The sequence below is a fragment of the Carassius gibelio genome, chromosome B22 (genome assembly GCF_023724105.1).
Source record: "Carassius gibelio isolate Cgi1373 ecotype wild population from Czech Republic chromosome B22, carGib1.2-hapl.c, whole genome shotgun sequence".
Classification (NCBI taxonomy): Eukaryota; Metazoa; Chordata; class Actinopteri; order Cypriniformes; family Cyprinidae; genus Carassius; species Carassius gibelio.
In genome coordinates, this window is record NC_068417.1 from 13,169,364 (window position 1) to 13,192,949 (window position 23,586).

At 35.7% G+C, this 23,586-nt stretch overlaps 2 protein-coding genes across 2 annotated transcripts in view; one reads left to right on the plus strand and one right to left on the minus strand.

Annotated features, from left to right (window-relative positions):
- Positions 1 to 7,633, plus strand: part of LOC127988026 (SLAM family member 9-like) — a 291,317-nt gene extending 283,684 nt beyond the window's left edge. Inside the window, exons 3-6 of the mRNA XM_052590522.1 lie at positions 905 to 1,258; positions 1,370 to 1,477; positions 2,567 to 2,634; positions 6,384 to 7,633. Coding sequence (XP_052446482.1) covers positions 905 to 1,258; positions 1,370 to 1,477; positions 2,567 to 2,634; positions 6,384 to 6,431 — 578 coding nt within the window. The 3' untranslated portion in view covers positions 6,432 to 7,633. The remainder of the gene's footprint in view (positions 1 to 904; positions 1,259 to 1,369; positions 1,478 to 2,566; positions 2,635 to 6,383) is intronic.
- The window catches only part of LOC127987106 (SLAM family member 5), a 67,904-nt gene that overhangs the window by 23,660 nt on the left and 20,658 nt on the right, over positions 1 to 23,586 (minus strand). The gene's annotated exons all lie outside the window — the stretch shown is intronic.

The following is a 23,586-nucleotide window of genomic DNA, read 5'->3' on the forward strand; positions in this document are numbered from 1 at the left end:
ATTGAATGTGAGCAGCATTAATAAACTTTTACTTTCATGCTTGAACTTGTGTAACTTTACTCTTGTATTTTACTGCACAGCTGATAAAACACCATAACAATGAAATGAGTGTCTGTCTCTGTTGCTGTTCTTTAATACACAGTTTACAAATGAAACAACAGGAAGCTTAATCTGTGTTAAATCTGTTTATTCTCCAGGTGTGTTTAGTGAATCAGTGTCAGTGACGGAGGGAGATTCAGTCACTCTAAACACTGATCTTACTGAAATACCTGAAGAAGATGAGATAGTGTGGAAATATGGAGCTGAAAACTCTCTGATAGCTGAAATCAGGAGAGCTGCTGGAATCTTTTCCACATTTGATGTTCCTGACGGTAGATTCAGAGACAGACTGAAGCTGGACAGACAGACTGCATCTCTGACCATCACAAACATCACAACTCAACACGCTGGAGAATATAAACTAGAGCTGCGTCGAGCAAAACTATCATCACAAACATATCATGTTTCTGTCTATGGTGAGCAGAGATCATTTGTATGCCCTTATATATTATTTTGCATTGTTTACATAAAACTCTCTATAGCACTCACTATTCTAATTTTATATTTTTTATTCTATCCGTTTTCTTTTTATTTATTATATTATTTAAAATCCCATGCTATGTGTACTGTGTTAAGCTAACTGAGACTTGTTATAGCACTTATATATCATTGCTCTTTTCTTGATTTTGATTGCGTCTTGTCCTCATTTGTATGTCACTTTGGATAAAAGCATCTGCTAAATGAATAAATTTAAATGTACATACTGAATTTTAAAATAATTTTATAGTTCATAAACTGTGAACATCAAATCACAAATAAGACTATTGATTAGATTTATCCAGACTTGTTTGTCTCATGTTTTCAGCTCGTCTTCCTGTTCCTGTCATCAGCAGTAACTCTTCACAATGCTCTTCATCATCATCATCATCATCATCATCTTCATCACAGCAGAATTGTTCATTGTTGTGTTCAGTGGTGAATGTGGGTCATGTGACTCTCTCCTGGTACAAAGGAAACAGTTTATTGTCCAGCATCAGTGTGTCTGATCTCAGCATCAGTCTCTCTCTACCTCTGGAGGTGGAATATCAGGAGAAAAACAGCTACAGCTGTGTGATCAACAATCCCATCACAAACCAGACCACACATCTGGACATCACTCAACTCTGTAGCAACCAGACTCAACATCTGAACATCAGTCAGCTCTGTCACACATGTGCAGGTACAGCAGAGCTGACATTAGTGATGATTTAATCTCTGTCTTTTGTTGTACATCAGACAAACTTTGTTATCATTACAGTACTAGTTTGACCGTCTACTTCACATCCCCCAGATTTTCCTATACTGTCGATCTCCATTGCTTCTGCTGGATCTCTGTTGATTGTGGCTGCAGTCGTGATCTTCTACATCTGCAGGAAATGTAGAAAAACTGATCTAGAAGGCAAGTGATACAAAGTGTTATGACAAATAACTCTTTGCTTGAAGAAAAAGCCACAATATATATATGTGTAATTATTGGGCTTGGCAATTATATCTATCAGTGTTTCCCAACCCATTTCCTGGAGGCACACCAACAGTGCACATTTTGAATGTCTCCCTTATCTGACCAATATATTTCTGGTCCTGGAGTCTCTACTAACAAGCTGATGAGCAGATTCAGGTGTGTTTGACTAGGAAAGTTATAAAATGTGTAGTGTTGGTGTGCCTCCAGGAACTGGCTTGAGAAGCACTGATCTATATTAATATCACCAGTCAGCACTCTTTACTCATCTCACTCACACAAAACAAAGATCTATATTTATCAAAACTGAAAATGAAACACACCGGATATAAACAGAAATGCAAATCTAAGTAATTTCAATAACAAGTTAGCCTACACAACACTTGATGACCATACTTCTGGTGTTCAAATGAACATTTCTATGTTGATGTTTCACTTGTGTTTCAATGAAAATTACATTTCACCATACAAAAACACAGCTACTTACTTTTATTGTACAGTTCTTCTGGGTTTGATATATAAATTATTTGCAAAAATGATTTTTCATCCTTTTAGTGATAAAGTCAGGAATTGTTGTATAAGTACAACAGCTATACGTCTGTGAATTATTTAATATCACTAAAAACAATTGAGCATTAAACATATTTCTGTGCATTAACACTTTTAACGGCTTTGAACAAGAATGTCATCTTTGAAATGTGTACAGTGTAGAATTGCAGTGTAATTAATGTACAATACAAACATTTGTTTACTGAATTAGCTAAAATATTTAACAATTAACTTTGTGACTATGGCTGATTACTGAATGATTTATTCATATAAAAGTTGGTCAAAATTGTTTAAAGCTTTAGTGAAACATAAGGGTCAATATTCTATTATTTTCCTATTGTGATGTATATCCAAGTGGAAACAGTTTCTTGAACAAAAACAAATGAAGGGTGCTAATAACATGTTGTAATAAAACTACATAAGATCTAGATCAAATTGAGTTTTGGGATAATAATTCTTCTGTCATTTCTGTTTAAACAGCTGAGACGCATCCAGAAGAGATCACTTACGCTGAAACAACGTTCTACAAAAGAGATGCACAGAAACCAGTAAGATAATTTATGTTATTTATTTATTTACCTTTATTAATTTACCTTTATTTTACCAGGGAAGAAAATCACATTGAGATTACAATCTCTTTTCCAAGTAAGCCCTGGCCAAGAAGGCAGCACATAGAAGATACACTTTAACAGACAACAAGCAACAAAAAAGACAGGGATGCACAAAAATATTAATATATACAGCAACAAAAAAAATCACCATTTAAAACAATCACAAACATAATGATAAATTTGATTTAGATAAGATTTGAATTCAGTCTGTGAAATAAAAACCTCCAGTTTTAGCTGGTTTTCCACTCATGCCATGAAGTTGGAGCACTATAACTAAAAGCAGTTTTACCAAACTCTGTTTTAATTTGTGGAACATCATACAGTATGTATCTACTTGATCTTAGCTTGTTTTCTGATCTACACTGAAAAAAAAGAATTAGTAAATTTACTTAATTTTTATTTGGCAAGTTTTTGCACAAGCATTTTTCAAGTAAATTTAACACATTTGGAAATTAAGTAAATCTACTTAACTAAGTTAAGTAAAAAAATAAATAAATAATAAGTACATGTAACTTGACATGTTACATTTTATTGAGTAAATGTAAATTAAAGCATTTAGCAGACACTTTTATCCAAAGCGACTTACAGTGCATTCAGGCTAACAATTTTCACCTATCATGTGTTCCCGGGGAATCGAACCCCCAAACTTGTGCTTTATAACGCAATATCTGCTACTGAGCTACAGGAACACTTCAAGATTTTGTGAAAAATAAGTGAAAATTTCACTTACTTACTTTTTTTATTTTGGAAAAAGGAATTTGGAAAAGTTTTTACACTAATAAAAAACCTGAGATTCTAGAAATTTCTAAATGTAAAATAATTTTTTTTCAAAACAGTTTTATCAAATGAGGGTAAATAAGTCTCTCACTTCTGTCCCTTTAAACCAGTTTACAGCAAAGACAGCACGAAGGACTGGATGCACATGATAAATATTCTGCAATTAAGAAAACAAACAAAAGAAATAGCACTGTAAAACCCGATAAGTAAACTTTACTCAAACCTTTTGAGTAAATAGATTGCCTTGATTTAAACCCTGTAAGTTTTAAAACTTTGCATTTAAGTAATGAAGTGATTAACTAAGTGCTGATTGAGAATTAGTGATGAACAACTGCTGTTAACAAACAGAATCACTGAAGAAAAGAGAAACACAAGAACTACTACAACTGACTTCAGACACAGACTTAGATGAAATCAACTGAAATAAAATACATGAAATCTCTCAAGATCTGATTAAACAACCCCACAAACAGCATCACCAGCTCCACTTATTAATAACCAGACTGACTTTATTTCTGTCAGACGTCTACAGAAGATCTTATTGAGAATGAACTAAGGTTTAGATGTTGATTTATTGTTTCATTTGAAGTAACCATGTTAGAGATCAGTGTCTGCTTTAGTTGGGCTCTTGACCCTTGATTTCTGTCTTAATCTTTTCTCTGGCTGTTATAACCATATGTTTCTAAAACACATTTGTTGTAACTCAAAAGCCCAGAAGAAGTAAGTGTTAACCTGTACCTAGGTGTAGGTTGTTATATTTGATATATGTGATGATAATCATCAATTATTGATCCGTACGGAGTCTAATCTCTGATGAAATATGTGTTGTGTAATTTGATTGATGATAGTAAAAGTGATTCTAAGAGACAGTGGATCTGTGATAATCAGTTAATATGAATTATTGAAATTAATGAAATATTGACTTTTCAAACAGTTTGGTCTTCTACGGTGTCAAACAGTCACACAAAGACATCAATAATCAGAATATGAACCTCAACAATGGTGACCATAAAAAAAAAATCCTGCAGAGCATGCTGGGAGCCATGGATGAGTTTTGTTCTACAATAGTACCCAGAATGCATTGCAGCATGTTTTTCCGTCACCATTGTAGAGGTTCATATTCTGATTATTGATGTCTGTGTTTGACCAACTACTGGCATAGAAGAAAAAATGTATGTGTACAAAAATGTTTAGAAAGTAATTTTTAACTGATTACCACAGAAGCTATGGCTCTTAGTGTCATTTTTACTGGAATCACTTCTACTAATTACACGTCTATTTTATCAGAGATTAGACTCCGTACAGATCAATAATTAATGATTCTCATCACTGATATAACATATAAAAACCTACACCTAAATACAGGTTAACACTTATTTCTTCTGGGCTTTTGAGTTATCACAAACATGTTTTAGAAACACTCGGTTATAACAGCCAGAGAAAAGACTAAGACAGAAGTCAAGGGTCAAGAGCCCAACTAAAGCAAACACTGATCTCTAACATGGTTACTTCAAATGAAACAATAAATCAACATCTAAACCTTAGTTCATTCTCAATAAGATCTTCTGTAGACGTCTGACAGAAATAAAGTCAGTCTGGTTATTAATAAGTGGAGCTGCTGATGCTGTTTGTGGGGTTGTTTCATCAGATCTTGAGAGATTTCATGTATTTTATTTCAGTTGATTTCATCTAAGTCTGTGTCTGAAGTCAGTTGTAGTAGTTCTTGTGTTTCTCTTTTCTTCAGTGATTCTGTTTGTTAACAGCAGCTGTTCATCACTAATTCACTATTATCACTCAGTTAATCACTTAATTGCAATGTATATCTTCTTTCAGTGAACTCAACTGAATTAAGTTCAGAGTACTCATAACTGTTAGTTTTTTCAACTTAAATGGTTTAAGGCAGTTGGTTTCCTCAAACGGTTTGAGTTAACATAACTTGTCAGGTTTTTAAGGATATCTGTTTACTCAAACCGTTTGAGTTAAGTTAACTTGTCGGGTTTTACAGTGACTTGATCTTAGCTTGTATTCAGATCTATTGGTGTTAAGAGTGTAGTTAAATATGAAGGAGTATGTCCAGTTATTGATTTATACACAAAGATCAACCAATGTTTAAACCTTCTAGTGTTAAGTGACAGTTAAAATGACCATTTCATATAGTACACAGTGATGAACAGAGTACTTTGCATGCATCATAAATCTCAATACTGAATGATACACAGAATCCAACGATTTCAACAAGGTATTTGTGGAGTGTCTGTAAAACACATCTCCATAATCTAAAACCGGCAAAAACGTAGCTTCAACCAGCTTTTTCCGGCCTTTCTGCGTAAAACAGGAACTGTTTCTGAAATAAAAACCCAGCTTTTATTTCAATTTAGTGAGTAACTGAATAAGTAATATAATAGTAATATAATATAATGAGTAATAACTTTAGAACAACTTTAGAACCTAATGTCCATATAAGCCACTGAGAAACACTGCAAAAAACATTGCAGGATCTCTAACTTCAATAAAAAGTCAATCTTTCTTTATAATAGGGCTGTATTTACTTTAAAAAAATTGCATTCAGGCCAACAATTTTCTCCTAACATGTGTTCCCTGAGATTTGAACCCCTAACCTTGTGCTTGCAAACACAATGCTCTACCAATTGAGCTACATTTTTAGTTTTTTAGTTTTTATTACTTACAACATTGTATTAAGTAGCCTATTTGGTTCCTGTCCATTTCTAAATGTTTTGATTCTCAAATTTTGGTCATTAATGTCCACTGTAATAGAATTTGTTTAATTATTTGCATGTCAAAGTTATGTGTATTGATGATATATAAAATTACCTCAAACTAAATCTCATTAAATGTCCGGGTTTCAAACGTTTTATTATATATATTTTTTTAAATCTTTTTTTTAACAGAAAGTTAAAGAGGATGAAGTGGTGTATGCAGGTGTCGTCAGAAGATAATCAAACGTCTTTAGTCAGTGCAAGATCCAGCTGTGTGATCACTTTCACCAGGAGTCTATAGTTGTGATTTGGGATTGGTGAGAAGGACTGCATCTACCAAGAGTCTGACTGAACATTAACATTAAAAAAAGCATTTTTATTTTCAGCAAAAAAACTTTAGTTTTGCCCTGTATGACCAAGAAAACCCAGTGGACTAAAATGTGTCATTTAGATAAAGATGAATAAAATGCTTCGGGAAAAAAAATGCTTAAAAAATGTACATGAGACAAACTTTGCTGTATGAACTTAATATTAAAACTCTGCAAGCACCAAGTGCAAGTAAAAATCAGCATTGTCGAGTGTATAAAACTTATAGCATTATTAAAAACTGATGGTTTAACATTTGAAATCAAATAAATTAAGATGGCCATACATATTAGTAGGTCTATTGCGATTTTAATGTTATTCTGTAAATATGATCCTTTGCTCTACTACTTTTAGAGACTCCCGGTAGTTTGGGGCTCTAGCAGCTCAGTTTGTAAGTCATAAATAAGACCTGCTGTGGTCTGGTATATTTCTATCTCTTCAGAGATGTGGTTTGATCTGTTGGATAGACAAACAGAGTCTTCACATACATGAGTCTATTACTGGACATGTGTGGTTAACGTCAGTGCATGTTTGTCTTGATGTGTCAATAACGTGTGGTTTAACAATGTTTTTTCCATTCTAGACTGAAATAGCTATCAGTGCTGGTGTAAAAGAATAAATACAAATAAAAAAAAGACCATTAAAATTACTAATATTATTGCTATTAAAATATTATATACTTTGAAAGCTGAGATTTTGTTTCATATCAAAAGTAAACTACTCTCTTGTCTGAAAGCACATTGTCAGTGTCCTCTTTGCTAAGCAATATTTTTGGATTGCATGAGAAAAGAGATGTGGCATGAGAAGATGAGAAGTGAGAAAAGCTGTAAAAGCGCTGACCCTGCAGAAAAATAAATATATTGCGAGTCAGTAGTTACTTCTAGAGAAGCAGTAGTCATTTCTAAGAACATATTTTTTGACATCCCACCATTATATTTAAACATTGTGTCAAGTTTCTGTCTGTCAATATATTAGTTCCATTTTACTGTCATAAATACAATGTATGACTTTCTGTTGTAATGTTTAAATTATCATGACATTGATCAGTGGTTTACACAATAAAAAATGTATTAATCTGAATTTAATCAGATTTAAAAAAAAAGAATGCCATTGTTCATCTGTTGTTATGGCCGTTGAACAGCTATCAGGAAGAGAAGTTCAGAAGTTGGACCTCAAAATGTTAAAGTAGAGTCAGAGAAAAATGTAGACAGATAATCTCAATTTAAGGGAACTTAACAGTGTCCAGATACGAACTTGTTGGCCATTATGATGATGATGATGGTCTGCACTCTTCAGGAATGAGTTTTCAGGAATGAGGAAAACAAACCATTATCAGGAAAAAGAAAGAAAAAAAAAAACATGGCTGAATGTGGAATCACAAAAATGGTTTTGTTTAAGAAATGAATATAATTAGCAAACATTTGTTTGCAAGGTTTTCTGGTTTACCCGGATGCAGTTAGTGGGCTCTCTGTGTGCCAAAGTGTTTGTTAACTTTGAAAACATTCACCCGTAAGTGTGTGATATTGTTGTCTCCAGATAGATGGCTTGGGTCCAAGATTTAAAGGGGGTCATATGATGCTTTTTTAAGATCACTATTTGGTGTAACAGAATATGCAATGTTCAAAATATTTTTTTTTTTTTTCAATTTTCTTTTGTGATCAACATTTTTATTCAGATTTATTTCTGAAAGTGAAATTAATCTGAATAAAAATGTTGATCACAAAAATAATTAGAAAAATTTTTTTTTAAACATTACATATTCTGTTACACCAAATAGTGATCTTAAAAAAGCATCATATGACCCCCTTTAAATCTTACGGGTGAACAAATGTTTGCTAATTATATTAAGTCATGGTTCAAAAGAACTATGAACAAACAGATGCCATGAAGCTGTCCACTTATACAGAGAAAGAGGAAGAATCAGTGAAGTATAGTAGGGATACCAACTTTTCATCCTATCTAGCAACATCTCAGTGTTGTTCTGAGTGTAGTGTAGTGTAGAACGGAACATACAGTTTTCCAAAAATGAACCACCACTGGGCATTCCCAAAACATCTGTAAGTAAGAGCCTACTGTGGATTTATTACATAAATGGCAGTGAGGATCAGCTCTAAGCTTCATCTTGTATAGTACATTAGGAGTGAAATAGGCTCTATTAATACATTTATAATGTAACATCTGGTAAAACATCTGGCCCATACCACATCCCAATCAGGTTGAACAAAACCATCCCTTTCCCAGGAGTGGATAGCTGGAATATAAGTATACTGTAGTATGAGAATTGAATTATAAATCTTAGAAACTAAACCACTAGGCAAGGCAAGGCATCATTATTCAACCATTCCCACAGAGGATGAGTAAGCACATTGGTGTCCCAAGGAATGCCGTAGGCCTTTAAAGCTGACCTCAGTCTTAAATATAGAAAAAAAGAGAATCCAGGTAAAGAAAACTCTACACTTAAGTACTCAAATGATTTGAGGCCGTTATCACAATATATGTCATTCAAATTATGAACACCAGCATCAGACCGGTGCATAAATGGTGATAATGCCATAATGGAGTTGTCTTAGTATATACAAAATATCCACCTGTAATTTTCTCCACCTTTTTCCATACATTAAGTAAATTTCAATGTTTTTATTTCATACGTTTTATTGAAAGATTTTGAAATCTTTAAAACTGGATGGATAATATTCGCTTCCAGAACTCACCATGGAACCGGAGAATCTGAGTTAACCCAGCCTCTGATTCCCCTCATTTATAAGGATAAATTATGTAATTCAAAATTAAGTAAAGACAGACCTCCATCTAGTTTCTTACGCTGCATCATCTTAAGTCGGATTCTGCTTTTTTTCTTCATCCATATAAATCTAGAAATGGCTGTATTAAGCTCAGGCGGAGGAAGAGGCAAGCACTCAGGAACAGACACAGAAATATTGGAAACAAAGAGCTAAATATCCCTTACCTTTGACGGGTACCCCTGCCGAGAGCAAAAGATGCTAAGGAGCCTGTAAGAAACCATGCTGAACAACAATTGTAAAGCGTTTTAACCATTTGGATAAATCCCTGTTCGGTTCATCTAATGACAGTTGGGCATTTAGCATCTCTAAATGTTGTTCATCAGATATGGAGAGGGGAAACTGCTGAAGAATCAGAAGTGTATAATTGTTTATAGCAAGATTTAAAAATCCGAGTTATATCTTCGGTTTGAGTGTACAAGATGCCATCCTTCTTTATAGCGTGTTTTATCTGTTTAATCCATAGCGCTAATAATTTACTCAGTCTCTCCCCATTAAAGTAGTAAGACTGATGTGCAGTGCATAATAAAGGGGCTCTGTGTAAGAGCAACTGTTTTAACTCTGATTTAAGTGCATTTAATTATTTTTCTTTTTGTTGACAATGAGTATTTCTGAGATCCTGTTCCACCGCCTGAACTTGCCTCTCTAATTCAATTCTATGGCCATTTCTAGATCTCTGACGAAAATCAATGGATTTCCTTCTAATAAAACATTTTGTTACCTCCAATAGCACTTGAGGGCTATTTGTCGAACTATTATTCAGTTCAATAAACTCAAGGAGGTGCACAGTTGTGATAAGAACTCTTGGTCAAGAAGTGGAGAATCGCCAATGTTTTTTTACAGTAGGAAATAGAAAATGGGAGAAGATACAATGTAACCGAAGAATAGTCTGAAAGAAGGAGTAATATATCAGTGACTTCAACAAATGGAATGCAAAAACACTGCAAGCACTCGTCGTCTGTAGTTTTACCATCAGTTCAAGCCCAAAAGAAGAACAGAGTCGTGTGACAGACACAGTGATGAAGCTCCTGTGTCTGCAGTACACAAGCCACACATGGTTAAGACAGCTGACTCCACTGTTTCTCTCGCTTGCTCTCTCTCTCAAACACACACACACACACACACTACGCAAAACTCCACATTTGAACATTCAATAGCAAATACCGAAACTAATAAAAAAAACATACTTATAATAGCTGATTCAGAAGCCTCAGATTGTCATAGCAAAGTCAGAAGTACTTCCTCTACTATTTTCATGAAACTGTAGTCCATAAAATGCGTTGCTGTTCTGTTGTAAGTAATCTTAAAGATTCCTAAATGCATCTACTTTCAGATAGGTCCAAATAAAGCGCTTTCTACTAGATACACACAGCATCTCCCTGACATCTCTGCAACAGTGGTTACTGAAACCATGCCTTCTTTCTTTGCGTGAACATTTGGGCAGCATTACGAAAATATTTCCTCATCGTGACGTAGACATGTGGGGGTGTGTTTGAATGAGCTGTTCTGGGGTGGGGGGGGGGAAATCTTAACTATGGATTTTTTTTGTACGTTTTTATTATGCTTTCCACAATGTGGTACGACTCAGCTCAGCATGGCACAGTATGGTAAAGTATGGCTCGGTTTGGCACAGTTTGCGTTTCCACTGCAGTTTAGTACCACTTTAGAGTGGGCGGGATTCACATGTTATATTTGCGCTGCCTCTACAGCCAAAAAACTTTTTCATTTTGCGTCGCCACATCAAGCTCTTGCTAGATCCATCCTCTGCTATCAACGAGAGGAACATCTGTACTTCCACAACAGACAACAAAACATTTTTCGGTTGTAAAAAAAAAAAGGTATGTTCATTCAAAATAGTTGCGTTCGATCGTTGGCTGGCTGTGCTGATTTAAACTCAGCGGTTCTTTTGTGTTTGAGTCACAAGTTCAGTGACGCAGGTAGTGATGATTCTCTCCAGCCAATCAGTGATCAGAACGGTTTTGGTAATGGTATGGTTCACTTGGAGCCTCAACTAGTGATGGGAAGTTCGGGTAATTTTACCGACTCGGACCTTTGACTCTCGTTCAGCAAAATAAACGAATCTTTTTTGGAGTCATTTAGTTAATTTTATCAAGGTATAATTAAAATGTTACGTGTTACTTCCCTAACGTCTACTACTACTTACTTTGGGTTTGAGTTGTTCCTTCATCACGTGACAGCCCCATAAGCTTATAAAAGGCTTTAACCTATTTTCATTTTGTTTCATAATTGTACGTATAGCAACCAAGGAAATACAAATCTAATATTCGTAACACTAATAATTCACAACATAATTGAAATTGAAAAATGAATATTTACATTTATTAACCATAGTTGCATAGGTCTATATTGTAGCTGCAAGGGAGTGAGAATACATTTGAATGGTGGTTAAATATCAACACATTTACAGCATAAAAATAGTTCATTCAAAAAATCAAATAGTGAAAAAGTTAATTATAAGGCGATGTAGTACAATGGACTGTTTCAGTGCAACAGTTCAGAATCACTACAGTAGTCTGAAGCAAAACAAACAACAAAAAAACACCTTATCAGGGAATCCTTTTCACATTTTATGTCATGTCGCTGCCTTATCTAAAATTGTTTTAAATTACTTCACTCAATACACCAAAACAGTAAGGCAAAAACTGGTATTTAACATCTTTGGAAATTTAGTAAAACTAAAAGAAATTAATAATTCTATTGGATATATATCCATACTGTTAGATCATGCCTCCATACCAGATAATCCAGATCCAGCCCCAGATGCCAGATCCCCTGTCCCTGTTGTCTGGGAACAGTAATATCGAATACCAAAGACCTGTTAAAAATAAGTCTATTAACAGTCTTCTGTCAGCCAAGAAGTTGACTGAAGAAAAACCCAGAGAAGAGCCGGAGATGGAGTGATGATAAAAGAAGAAGAGTTTATTGAATAGTCTTAATTGTGTATGTTTCAATGCTTAGACTTCGTCTGAGCAGCACAAATTCAAAACGTATTGTTTTACCAAAACATTCCTCATATCTCTTATTCGTGAAGACAGTCCTTGAAACACAGTCAAGACTAAACAATGGCTAAACAATAAATAATATAAATGACTAATCCATAAATGAATCTATGAAATAGGAATAGAAATGACTAGAATGATTAATGTAAATTATTATATGATTAAATACATTATTATAAATGAAGAATTAATACATTAATATTAAAAAAGTAAAACATAACAAATGTAAAGAAAAAAAAGTTTGAATTTGAGGATTGTCAGATCCTTCTTCCTCTTGTGGATCTGATGTCATAAACCAGAACAGCTGCTGAAGCCACGCCCACCAGAGCAGAGAGGACCAATCGGATCACAGTTTCAGTAAAACCACAACAGTGGACAGAGTCTGAGGAATAAAAACATCAAACTGAGATCAGGGGCCTGTTCTTCGTACGTCGCTAACTCCGTTAGCTGGATTTGATTGTTGACGATTTGGCATGATCTTGGATCGTTTGGTTCTTCGAAGCTCATCCCGGAGCTGCTGTCATAGCAACAGGTCCGTTAGCTTAAACCTGCTCGGGAGCAGGCTTATTTCATGTAAACAGGATTAGATCGCTTCTTTTCAACCAGAACTGATACTCAAAATATGTCTGCTACCACCGCTACTTTATTACAAGAGTATCAATCATTTAAAATAATAATCATTAAAAAAAATATTTAAAAAATAATATAAAAATGCCGTGTAGTCGATAACAGCCTACTATAGACACAGCCAGTTTTACTCACTGAAATATTTGTCATAAAATTATTACTTCATAATTGTATTAGAGTCTTACACACATGCTATACAGATAATAGAGTTGTGCATTATTTTGAGTGATGACTGCTATTATAAGAGTGGCTTGATGGAGCGCAGGAGATGCAGATAACATGATATTGACCCTTAAGAAACTTTCATTAATGCTGTCACGTAACAAATCTGTCCCAATATAAAATTAAATGAATAGATAATTTCTACATTGAAATAAAAATGTAAAGACTGCACAACTATTATAAATTGCGAATCTAAATAATTGGGAATCATGAGAAAAATTCTAATAAAATAAAAACATGTATCTATTATCTGTTTAATGTATCTATTATAACATTTATGTAGTTTTGTTTGCTTGGCTGTTTCCTTATAAAAGTCCAGAAATGTGTCAAGGTTTTCGTCGGGTGTCATTTTAAATTATATGACGTCATTACGTTGCCGTCTTGCCACCAGCCAATCGCTGCACTGCTGATCATGGTTTCGAGTATCAATACATATCCCCTTTTAAGACAACACATGAACGCGCAATTATCTCAGATAACTCAATCCAGCGATACTAATCATACACAACAGGTGTGTTCGAAGAACCCAATTAGCCGGATCAGGATTAGCACGATGATATCATCTTGGATGTGTCATTTGATCTCGGATGTAATAAGCGACGTACGAAGAACGGGCCCCAGCTCAGTCAATAAACTTAAATATCAGCACCAGCATCAAGTAATATCAGTTCTGCTGTACCTGAACATGGTTGACAGAGTTGAGTGATGTCCAGATGTGTGGTCTGGTTTGTGATGGGATTGTTGATCACACAGCTGTAGCTGTTTTTCTCCTGATATTCCACCTCCAGAGGTAGAGAGAGACTGATGCTGAGATCAGACACACTGATGCTGGACAATAAACTGTTTCCTTTGTACCAGGAGAGAGTCACATGACCCACATTCACCACTGAACACACCAGTGAACAATTCTGCTGTGATGAAGATGAAGATGATGAACAGTCTCTGCAGATGACAGGAACAGGCAGACGAGCTGAAAACATGAGAGAAAAAGTCTGGATAAATCTAATCAATAGTGCTATTTTTCATTTGATGTGTTTAAAAATGGTTTTGTGTTCACAGCGAGTGTGTGTGTGAGAGTGTGAAATGTTTTTAAAAATTCAATATGTAAAAAATACAAAATAATATATAAGGGCATACAAATGATCTCTGCTCACCATAGACAGAAACATGATATATTTGTGATGATAGTTTTGCTCCACGCAGCTCTAGTTTATATTCTCCAGTGTGTTGAGTTGTGATGTTTGTGATGGTCAGAGATCCAGTCTGTCTGTCCAGCTTCAGTCTGTCTCTGAATCTACCGTCAGGAACATCAAATGTGGAGAAGACTCCAGCAGCTTTATTGATTTCAGCTATCAGAGAGTTTTCAGCTCCATATTTCCACACTATCTCATCGTCTTCAAGTATTTCAGTAAGATCAGTGTTTAGAGTGACTGAATCTCCCTCCGTCACTGACACTGTGTCACTAAACACACCTGGAGAATAAACAGATTTAACACTGATTAAGATTTCTGTTGTTTCGTTTGTAAAATGTGTATTAAAGAACAGCAGCAGAGACAGACACTCATTTCATTGTTATGGTGTTTTATCAGCTGTGCAGTAAAATACAAGAGTAAAGTTACACAAGTTCAAGCATGAAAGTACAAGTTTATTAATGCTGATCACGTTCAATACATTTCTTCTATGAATGGGATATTTTCATATAAGACAAATCCAGCTCACAGTATCTCACTCATAGTTTTACTGCATTTTGACCAATTAATTAACATCACTTTTACAGTTGTTCATTACTGCTGTATTTTTTTTACTGCAGCAAATACACACACACACACACACACACACACATATATATATACACATTTATACATTTAGATGAGTTGCAACATCATGTTCAACAATCAGTTATATGTAATAATGAACACCCCCACCCACCCATCCACCCTAAAAAAATGTCTGTGCCTCTAATATACTTAATTAATTTTCATTACTTTTCAATTAAATTTAATGTTAAAAATTCTGTATATTTCCCATGATTTCTGATGCATGCAAATGGAAAACACAAATAGAAACCTGAATCTTAACTGGATGAAAATACTTTTGAACAGTATCATTAGTTTATTGCCATGAAGCAGAATGAAGTAATAAAATGTTTAATAACTTACAAATCAGATGACAGAAGAACAAACAGAACAAAACAAATGTGTGAATCATTTTCTTTAAGTGTCTGAAGTAATAATACTGTCCACCAAAAACATTCTGACTGTTAATCTAATGTCTGAATCCTCCCCCGACAGTTAGATCCTCCTTTAGTTCACACACACACACACACACACACACACACGCTAAAGTGTGTAATTATGTAAAATACATCATATATAATGGTTACATTTTTAAAATGACAAACATTTGTCTGGCCACAATGAAGACTTCAACAGTTTGAAGACTGTAACTTAATGGTAGGGGGGGGGGGGAAATGTAGGTGTCCAAATACTAAAGGTGCAGAAGGTGAATCTTTTTTATTGCTAAAAAGAATCAATCCCTGGTAAAAAAAAAAAAAAAAAAGTTTCACTTTCATCAGTTAGTCTTGTTGAATCAGTGAAAGCAGTTAAATCTTCTGTTTATTGAGCTGCAGTGACAGGCATTTTCTGGACTCTTCTGTGGCATGTATTTGGAGTTTCAGCGTGAGATCCCTTCTCTGGCCTTCGGATGGAGATTTACTGCTGATCACAGAACCATGCTTCACTGAAAGATACGCATGACAATCACAGCTTCTGCCCTAACATGATCAGTGTAAGGAGAGATTCAGAGACAGACTGAAGCTGGATCATCAGAACAGATCTCTGACCATCAAAGACATCACAAACACAGACTCTGGAGAATATGAACTAAAGATCAACAGTGGCAGCAGCCGCCATCACCGGAGCAGACAACATTAAGAGTTTTGTTGCTACTGTACAAAACTATAGGGGCCTACTTGAATGGTGAGTATAGTTCATGACACATATTGGACAAAGTGAAAATACCCTTACAGTGGAATATGAATTAAGATGGTATTGTTTCCATCATTTTATTGTATTATTTTGATGACTTGCATCTGAAGCATTCACTGTAAAAAATTATTTAGCAGTTTAGTTGTTTCAATGAATTTTTTTATGTTGACAACTTGCAGTTACTGAATTTGTTCATTCAACTAACAATTTTAAGTTTTCAGTGTCTCAACTAGTTTGAAAGTTGACTGAACTAGGTTATTTGTCCTCATAACTTAAAAAAATGTGTTGACTCAATTCAATAGCAATATCACGTTCACAACATCACTTATGCGAGATCTCGTCATTCTCGTGAAGGCTGTTGAAGAGAGAAGAAGGTCGTCAGCCATTCTAGTCAGTTTCTCCACAAAGTTTGGACATTTTACTAGAATACAACTTTGGTAAGTAAAATATTCGTATTTATTGGCTTAATGTATAAAATTACATTTGTTGTGTCAGAAGAGTAAGTATGGTTTAAAGAGTCGTATATTCTGTGTGTAAATTACTGTATCTAAATGTTCGTTTCGCGGCACTCTGAAGCATCAAAATACAGGCGGTTCCACAGTATTTTCCTTATAAATATTAAAACAGATATTCTCCCATGCGGGACAGCGGAGCTGAACTTATGTGGAGAACGATAAAAATACAGTTTGTATGTATTATTTGAGCCCAGGGCTGCGTTAGAGACCGTTCAAACAGAGCGCGAGAGCTCAACGCGGATCACTGTATGGATTAAGAACGGCGGGAATTAAAAAAAAGGAACTGCTCTAAACCTGACAGCGTAAGACATCCGTCAGAATATACATCGATGAAAAATTAGGGGAAAAAAAGAAGATTCCTACTCGAACTGTGTCTTTTCTGCATGTTATAAGGGAAACAAATGAGCAGCATAGATGAGCACCTCCCTCAGAGTTCTTCTGGAGCGCGTATCTTAACGTTACATTTGATATCGCTGACATAAGCTTAGTTCTGATGATTATTTTTTTACAGTCTACGGTTCAGATGAAGTTCTGTCATGCAAGTGCCTCACTAGAACCTAGAACCCAGTGTAATGCTGCGTGAATATCTGTTTTTATACAGTCTATGGTGAATATACGGTCATAAGTAAATTGCATACGTTCAAATCTATATATTTTAGAATAAAAGTAATAATAGCATATATCTTGTATAAATAGAGATACAATAACGATCGACACAAATGTGTTAAATTTCCTTTTATTGTGTTATAATTCTGTGTTTTGTCATTTAAAAGCATCGTCTGAATGGTATAGTTTGTCTTTGGCATTTAAAACAAACTTGTCAATACATTTGACTTTCTCTGTAAAGATTTATTTATATATGTATGTTTATTATTTGACAGTGTTTGAACATGTTTTTGTATTTTTCATGTTTATGATATTTTGGAATGAAGATTCAGCACAGAATTCAATAATCCTGTGGATGGACCGCAGCGAGTCCTTTTGCAGTTATCCATCAAAATGCTATGCAGACATAATGGAAATGGCATTTACATTGTAGAGCTTGGACAAAGTTGTAAGTAAATTTATTTATTTATAAATGCACATTTATTGGAGTCTATATCCTTTACGATTGTAAGGCCCTGTTTAATGCATCCCTTTAGCCGCGTTTCCACCGCAGGAACTTTACCCAGGAACTAGGGACTTGGTCCGGTACTTGGTGTGTTTCCACCGCAGGAACCAGGAACTAAATAAAAGTTCCGGGTAAAAAAATGCCCCCTAGAAAGTCCCTGCTGGCGAGCAAGGGGCAAGGAACTCGACCGGAAGTTGAAGTCGGGTGGGGGCTGCCATCTTGTAGCAGAACTTCACTTGCGTTAGCATTCCCATTGACTCCCATTCATTTTGGCGTCACTTTGACAGCGAATAACTTTACATCTGAGGCGTTTAAATACTCTGTTTGTCCATTATTTATTTCTAAAGATACACGAAAATGTATAAAGGGCTCCATTACCTTCTATGTTACATTATGGCCCCGTATAAACAGTTTTTGTAAAAAAATAGGCTAACGATTGCGTCATAACCACTCGTCTCTCTGTCGCATTACCGTACAGACAGGAGGAGAAGCTCGCAGGCAATTAACTTAATATGGCGTACTGGCGTTACATTTTAAAATACTATACAAAATAATTAATCAGAATACTTAATCCTGCTCACTCACGACAAAGAACTCCCCGCTCAAGCTCGCCGTCTCTGCAAGATTAACGATGGCAGTTTGCACGCACAGCCACTTAGAAGATTTACATCTGTCAGACAGGTTGCTGACGTCGTCAAGCTTCGTTTGAGTCTGCGCGTCAGAAACGGAAGTGCTAAAAAACGCTAAAACTGGGCTTCATTTGTCTCAATTGAGTTCCAATGGGGTCGCTGTGTCCATTTCTTTTACTGTCTATGCTGGCGAGGTGGTACTTTTTTAAAGTTCCGGAACTTTCGGGGGCGGGACTTTAGCGCTAAACATGCTGATTGGTTGAGTTCACGCAGCATTGGTTGAGTTCAACCACCATTTATTCGGATCAACATTTTCAAAATATTACTGTTATTGTGTCATGAAATGTAATTTTAAAAGTATTTCAGGCGAGAATGTAGTTGTTTGAAACTCAAATATGTTGTTTATTTATAAAGACAGCGCCTATTAAAAAATGTGTTTCGCCGATCTCGTAGACGGTGAGCTCCACTCGATCAGCGGGAGCTCAGTCCTCATGTATCCGCAGAGAGCAGCCTCATCTCGGACAGATCTTCTGATATGCGCCGCTGGCTCTGATGTGTCTTTAGTGGTTAAACATAACATAATTCAGCTGCGGGGTAAATCTAACAGGTTTTCTTTGGTCTGTATTCAATTTATCTATATGTTAAAATGAAAATAAAATATTATAATATAATATTATAAATATAATATTTCGTTTCATTGTAATGGCTGCATATACACATATCCCTGAACTAAGTACATTTCTGCAGCTGTTATTATGCTTAAATGAAACCAAAGGAGGCAGTGGTATTTTATATCATATTTCGTTTTATTGTAAATATACTGAGGGGAAAATTGCAGTAGCCAAAGCGATCTGAGTTCACGCAGCATTGGTTGAGTTCAACCACCATTTATTCGGATAATTTTCAAATATTACTGTTATTGTGTCATGAAATGTAATTTTAAAAGTATTTCAGGCGAGAATGTAGTTGTTTAAAACTCAAATCTATGGTTTATTTATAAAGACAGCGCCTATTTAAAAATGTGTTTCGCCGATCTCGTAGACGGTGAGCTCCACTCAATCAGCGGGAGCTCAGTCCTCATGTATCCGCCGAGAGCAGCCTCTCCTGGGATAGACCTTCTGATATGTGCCGCTGGCTCTGATGTCTCTTTAGTGGTTAAACATAACATATAATTCAGCTGCGGGGTATATCTAACAGGTTTTCTTTGGTCTGTATTCAATTTATCTATATGTTAAAATGAAAATAAAAAAGGCAAATTTATATAATATTTCGTTTCATTGTAATGGCTGCATATACACATTTCCCTGAACTAAGTACATTTCTGCAGTTGTTATTATGCTTAAATGAAAACGAAAGGAGGCAGTGGTATATGGAGCCAGAAGAGTCTCAATAAAGATAAATGCACACACTACAGTCACATATGCACACATAGGATTCATACATGCACACACATAATTCATAAATACACACACAGGATACACAAATGCACACAAAATTCACAAATGCACACACAAAATTTAAAAAGCACAGAAGATTCACAAATGCATACAAAATTCAGAAATACACACACAATTCAGAAATGCAAACAACATTTACAAATGCACTCAAGATTCACAAATGCACAGGACAAGATTCAGAAATGTATTTCTGATGCACACACACATATATCTTGATTTACAAACTGCTTGCGGTCTGTGAACTTCACTGCATTTGTGTGTGAATTTTGAGACTCCCTTGACTTGGCTCGACACACAAATGCCTTTTTTTAAACAGGGAATGATCAGCAACCAATCAGATATCTCCCTTCTTTTAGCCAATCACAAGAATGCACCCCACGTGGGGGATTGTTCACTTATAAGCCAATCAGCGAACGACTCACTTTCCTCACGCAGCGAACGACTCACTTTCCTCAGCGAATGACTCACTTACCTCACACAGCCGGCGACTCACTTTGCGCAGCCAGCGACCCACTTTGCGCAGCGAACGATTCACTTTCCTCACGAGTCACGCAGCGAACGACTCACTTTCCTCACGAGTCACGCAGCGAGCGACTCACTTTCCTCACGAGTCACGCAGCGAGCGACTCACTTTCCTCACGAGTCACGCAGCGAACGACTCACTTTCCTCACGAGTCACGCAGCGAGCGACTCACTTTCCTCACGAGTCACGCAGCGAACGACTCACTTTCCTCACCCAGCGAGCGACTCACTTTCCTCAGCGAACGATTCACTTTCCTCACGAGTCACGCAGCGAACGACTCACTTTCTTCACCCAGCGAGTGACTCACTTTCCTCAGCGAACGATTCACTTTCCTCAAGCAGCGAAGTTGAGCGAACGATTCACTTTCCTCACGCAGCGATCAACTCACTTTCCTAAGCGAACGACAGCCGGAGACCCACTTTTCGCAGCCAGAGAGCCACTTTCCTCTCGCAGCGGACCACTGACTCTCTCTTCATGTAGGGACTGAATATTATAATTAAAGTGACTTCTATATTGCATCCAAAAGAATATTTAGATATATTTAAATATTCAAAAAGGTTTAAACATTTTTTTTTTTTTTACTTTCATTAAAATATTTCAATAAAATGAAATAATTGCCTATTGCAAATTTATGAATCCATGGTTAACTTTTTTTCTGCAGTCACTGGGCTATATGTATTGAGACATTTTTACATTTATATTTAGTAAAAAATAATAAAAAATAAACCTGAATTGTAATCTAAACATCTGTATTTTCATACAATTTAATACAATTGCTGTGTGAACACATTCATGTGATTGGCTTATAAGTAAACAATCCCCCCACATGGGGTGCATTCTTGTGATTGGCTAAAAGAAGGGAGATATCTGATTGGTTGCTGATCATTCCCTGTTTAAAAAAAAGCATTTGTGTGTCAAGCCAAGTCAGGGGAGTCTCAAAATTCACACACAAATGCAGTGAAGTTCACAGACCGCAAGCAGTTTGTAAATCAAGATATATGTGTGTGTGCATCAGAAATACATTTCTGAATCTTGTCCTGTGCATTTGTGAATCTTGAGTGCATTTGTAAATGTTGTTTGCATTTCTGAATTGTGTGTGTATTTCTGATTTTTGTGTGCATTTCTGAATTTTGTATGCATTTGTGAATCTTCTGTGCTTTTTAAATTTTGTGTGTGCATTTGTGAATTTTGTGTGCATTTGTGCATCTTGTGTGTGTATTTATGAATCCTGTGTGTGCATATGTGAATGTAGTGTGTGCATTTATCTTTATTGAGACTCTTCTGGCTCCATAGTGGTATTTTATATCATATTTCGTTTTATTGTAAATATACAGTAAGGAAAATTGCTGTAGCCATGAGGAGCAGACTGAAGTTATCAAGTATGCTGCTGTTTATAGATTTACCGGACTTGTGTCTTCGCGGACATCACACTCCCGAGTCGAATGCACAAAGTCTGAACTAACTACCGAGGATGCACGTCCAAAATCAGCGTACTTTTTTTTTTTTTTTTTTAATCAGCGGTACTTTGTATTGAGAAACGCGCGCAGACCTACGTCACCAGTCTATTTGCCTAATCTACACGGTACTTTACACCGCGGTGGAAACGCAAAAAGCAACAGGTCTGGAGGGAAAAAAGTTCCTGGGAAAAAAAGTTCCTGGTACAAATGTTCCGGGTAATTTCGGTGGAAACGCGGCATTTGTTTTTATTAAAGCACACGGGCTCTGCGCAGGAATTCATCAAGGACATGACTGCTGGGATCACGCTTGTGGATGACCAATCTGAGCACCATCAGTCTGCAGTGATGTGGTCCAGGTAATAGAAGAAGAAGAAATCTGGGTGATCTGGGGTTGTAACTCCTTGTGGGGTTGTGTACTGTGTTAGACTATCTGGGACTGGGACTAACAGAAATAAACTAATTCAGGTTTAAAACAACTTGAGGTTTAGTAAATTACAATTTTCTTTCTTTTTCTTTTTTGGGTGAACCCTTTACGAAAATGTAGATATTTGCATTGGAAAACAGCTTCAAAATTTAGAGAACATAATTTGACATTATTTTCCCCAGTTTTATTCCGTGAATTTTCTATAATTGATATTTAAAATGTCTTTATAAAGTGTTGAATTTATCTTCATAAAACCACCAGAAACCCTGTTTATGCACATAGCCATTCTTTATTTTTTTGCTGAATACTGTTTTGAATCCTGAAAAATGTTCAGTGCTAGCATATTGGCCATTAGCAACTTTGCTTAAAGGATTACTTCACCAAAAAATTTAAATTAGGCCATGTTTTACTCATTCTCAAGGCACCCTATGTGTATATGATTTTCTTCTTTCAGACGAATCTGATCTGAGTTGAATTAAACACTGTCCTGGCTCTTCCAAGTTATTTAATGGCAGCAGACAGGTGTGTTTTTTTTCTCAGCAGTCCAAAAATAGTCAAATAAAATGCACCCATCCATCAATAAAACGTGTCTCACATGGCTCTGGGGGGTGAATAAAGGCTTCCTGTAGCAAATCTATGCGCTTTTTGTAAGAAAAATATCCATATTTAAAACGTTATAAACACTTTTTTTTCTCTTCCACTGACTATCATACGTGCAAGCCTAATTTAGTGATTTTACTTCGTGATTGGTGTATTGTTGTCTCTCCTCCGCTCTTCTGTGTTCGTCACTTATCATCGGTGCATGCATGACTCTCATCCACCCGGAATGGCTCTCACGAAAGTGAGAGAAAAGTGTTTAAATATGTTTTGAATAACATTTTAAATATGTATATTTTTTTTACAAAAACACATGGATTCGCTACAGGAGGACCTTATTCACCTCTCAGAGCCATGTGAGGTACTTTTTATTATGAATTGATGCACATTATTTGACTACTTTTGGACTGTTGAAAAAAACACCCACCTATTGCCAAATATTTTTTTATATAATCCGACTGGATTTGTCTGAAAGAAGAAAGTCATACACACCTACGATGCCACGAGGGTGAGTAAAACACACATAGGTTAACCAACCCTTTAAGAGTCATGCTTTACTCTGAACATGCAGTGCAACAGACTATTATTTAAAAGGAATACCTATTTACACCAAAATATTTTCTGATCATTGTATAAATGGTGTGACAGATTAGACACTTAGA